Raw genomic sequence first — 3630 nt, forward strand, 5'->3', positions numbered from 1 at the left:
TTTTGATTTCAGCAAACAAATCAGTTCGAACACACACAACCTGATTAATATTCATGTATCCAGCAGCTCGTTAATCCTTAGAGCATTTTATATTGTTCTTATTAGTAGAATTCGTATCATTAACTTATCAGTATTTTTGTTAGTTTTTTCCCCAATCTTTTTTTTTTTTTACAGAAACACTGAATGACCAAAAAGCACCACCACCAGTCAGTTCAGTTAAAAACTGTTGTATAAACGCAATATCACTCTCGTACTCGAGCGATACCGGCTCTATATCAGCGGCTGTGATTGCCTCTGGCCTAATCACACAGCCGCTGATATAGAGCCGGTATCGCTCGAGTACGAGAGTGATATTGCGTTTATACAACAGTTCAACGGCACATGTGTGTAATTAAACAAGAAACAACGGAGTGCCTCATAAAACCCTCTTTTGTGCGGAACTACTTCCTTCCGCCACGGATTCAAAGCTCAAGCTGACAGTTAAACATACGTCACTTTTAGAATTCGTATCAAGGGCATGTGCTGCTTCAGTTTGAAAGGGCGTTCCTGTAGCGATACCAGTACAATATCTCACGGTTCTCAACCAATCAGATTTGAGAACCAGAACGAACTGTTGTATAAATATTAACAAGCCGCTTTATGTGCAATCGAAATATATGCATTCAATAATGCTAATTATGCTGGTTTGTTTTAAAACTATAAACAATATATACACATACAGTGTGTATTGAAACTGGTTTATGTATAAATACACAAATCGTCATCCAAAATCAGAATCTGATCGTCCGAAACTGGAGTTTGCTGATACTTCAATAATGTATTTAAAGAACGGCAATGAACAGATTATTGTGTTATTACTAGAAAAACCTATATATTGAACATGTTATAGACTATATTGTTCTTAGTCTTTCCTTCTTTTTCCATAGAGCTGGCATGTGCAAGTTTGGTGACGATCTGACAAATGGCCCAGGAGGAGTTCAGAAAAAGAGGGGTTTTTAACAAGTTAGAATGGAAGATAAAGTTTATTAATTACTCTTGTCTGGGCTTAAAGCAAGGATTCAGAAAAACTCACATATGGTTGCTGAATTATTAGCTAACATGTAAAGTTGCTAATTATAGTGACACCTTGTATCTGGTATGCATTTTATCCATTTTTTAAATGGTAGGCTATTCAGATTCAATGTTATTAACTGCTGAATTTTGATTGGTCAAGTTCAATTACAGTGCATCTGGAAAGTTTTACAGCGCTTCACTTTTTCCACATTTTGTTATGTTACAGCCTTATTCCAAAATGAATTAAATAGATTATTTTCCTCAGACATCATGCATGTTTACCTCTTCTCCAGGCAGACACGCGCAGCTGGGCTGGGTCTCCCCTCCAGGGGCCGTTCATCGGCCCTCTCTTCGACGACACACTGGACTCTGCTCAGCACTGAGCCTGGCACCTCAGCGCTGCTGGCAGGCGTGGTGTTCGACTCGCTCAGCAACAGCATCTTGATGTCCTGCAGGTCCACCGGCCCCGCTGATGTCCCCTCCGGCCTGCACACTAAGGGGCTCTGAGGCGAGCAGGCCAGACGCCTCTCTGGCTCGTCATACAAGCTTTCTTCAAGCTGTGAAAGGCCCGAGCTGTCCGTCTCGGTCACCTGAGCATCAATGTGGCTCTGAATAATGTGCTGCAAGTACTCTACCTCCGTCATCTCCACCAGGCTGAGCTCTGAGCTTTGGCCCACAGGCTCATAGACATCTGCTGCATGTTGACTCTTACAGGCCATCGATGTGCTCATCCTGAAAGACATTTCAAACCATACTTCAGTCCAATTTGCTATAAAAACAGATCTCTCTGCATTTGTGTCGTATCCTGTTTAACTCAAAATATGGAACATTAGTGGCAAAGTAAAAGGAGCTGTGGAGTGCATGTTAATTTTAAGTGGATACCTAACTCTGTAAAGTAGATGTAATACGACAGACATGAATATAACTTTCAGCGTATGACATCAGCTAAAATTACAAAAAAATGCCGTAATTACTACAGAAAAACTATGGGAACATGGGATTTTTAGCCACTCTAAAAAAAATCCATCCATTCTCCAAAAATCACAACAAAACATTAAACAAAAAGACATTCTTTCCTGATTTGCTATATTTTACAGAAGTAACAATTAATAATAGTAAACAATATACCCATTTTCTTAAAATCAAACGAGAAATTTATAATACTATTTTTAGCCAAAACACTTCTTATAACTATGGTTTGTTAAAGCAGCAGTCCGTAAGTTTTGCCTCTTTGTCGCCATCTCTGTTTGAAAACCTGCAATTGCAGCAGTGTGCGGAATTATCTGTGTGGGTTGTGCAGCGGCGCAGAAATTGAAATTTCTTTTCAATTCAATTCAAATAAATTTGAATTTCAATTAAAAAAAAAGAAATAGAAATTGACTCCAGCGCGGATGAATCTAATGTTTTGAGGAGTATGTGTGGCGGTCAGTCACCGCACTGGTGTGGATATTTACTGTACTTCACAATCACAGATTCTAGCCTATGTCTTGGAATATATGACTCAAATAAGCATGTTCACCGGATATTGTCATCTGAACGAGTAAGTAACAAGTCTGCCACGTTTGTTCTGACCACCTGAGGAAAAAAGCATTACAATAAATCGCGCTACCAATGGTGATTTAATCTAATTAATCTAAATTAATTCTAAATTAATTTAAACCGTGCAAATTATTATTATAATTTATTCTCAAATTGTTAATGTTAACATCAGCATTGCGTGAGTATGGTGTGTATAAGCCAAAAAAGCTAATTATGCTCCCTTCGAACTGGTTTTCTTTCAAATACAGATCTTGTGTAATCCCAGGCTATCTGTAATCAGAAGCACATTTAAAACTAGAATATAATTTAATTAAATTCACATGTGTTTCATAAACACATAACACTTTCTGGATTACAAGCTGCCATCAAAAAGATACATTTAATTATTCTGGCTGCTGTGAGAAAAGGCTATAAACGATCCGTCACCTGCAGGATCCTCACATGTGATAGCCTAGCAGCCGGGACACTTCTTTATGTTTACAGACGTGACGTAATGACGCAGATAATCGTTGATAAATTATGCAAATGTGTCTTGCAAACTGCTATGGCAGGAGCAGCAAGGTCATTCCCTGACACAAACAGCTGAAACATCCTGAGGTGACAGATAATAACCCAACTCCCGCGTTTTTTCTGCGTCCCCCTCACACCCCGGACCTAACGACCGACTCGATCACTGCCATTAATAACAGTATTAATGATGGAAATTATGTCTCCAGAACATGAGACAAACGTAGATCGTAAAATCAACAGTGAGGCACGGAGTTAAAACGGTAAGTGATTAAAGGCTTACCTGACACACAACTGCTCGGAAACTGAACACGATAGACCTTCGTGCGCTGCTTGCGTCGTTAGTGACGTCACACCCCTTCGTCGTTTTACTTTTCGTGTTTTGTTTTTTTTTGGTAAGTATCACATTAAGACCATAGTTAAAATCCCAATGATGCAATCTGTTTCAGGACTGCAACCTGTATTTTTTATTTTTTTTTTTTGGACTGCAACCTGTATATCAAACCGGCAAGTAGTGATATGCCTCCTGTA

The 3630-nt window shown here is 39.0% G+C and overlaps 1 protein-coding gene across 1 annotated transcript in view; it reads right to left on the reverse strand.

Annotated features, from left to right (window-relative positions):
- The window catches only part of LOC107719904 (transcription factor-like 5 protein), an 11131-nt gene extending 7501 nt beyond the window's left edge, over positions 1-3630 (reverse strand). Inside the window, exons 1-2 of the mRNA XM_016527445.1 lie at positions 3383-3630; positions 1336-1785 (exon numbers count right to left, since the gene is read on the reverse strand). Of these exons, the coding sequence (XP_016382931.1) occupies positions 1336-1784 (449 nt within the window). The 5' untranslated portion in view covers position 1785; positions 3383-3630. The remainder of the gene's footprint in view (positions 1-1335; positions 1786-3382) is intronic.

The sequence above is a fragment of the Sinocyclocheilus rhinocerous genome, unplaced genomic scaffold (genome assembly GCF_001515625.1).
Source record: "Sinocyclocheilus rhinocerous isolate Xijiao unplaced genomic scaffold, SAMN03320098_v1.1 scaffold4377, whole genome shotgun sequence".
Classification (NCBI taxonomy): domain Eukaryota; kingdom Metazoa; phylum Chordata; class Actinopteri; order Cypriniformes; family Cyprinidae; genus Sinocyclocheilus; species Sinocyclocheilus rhinocerous.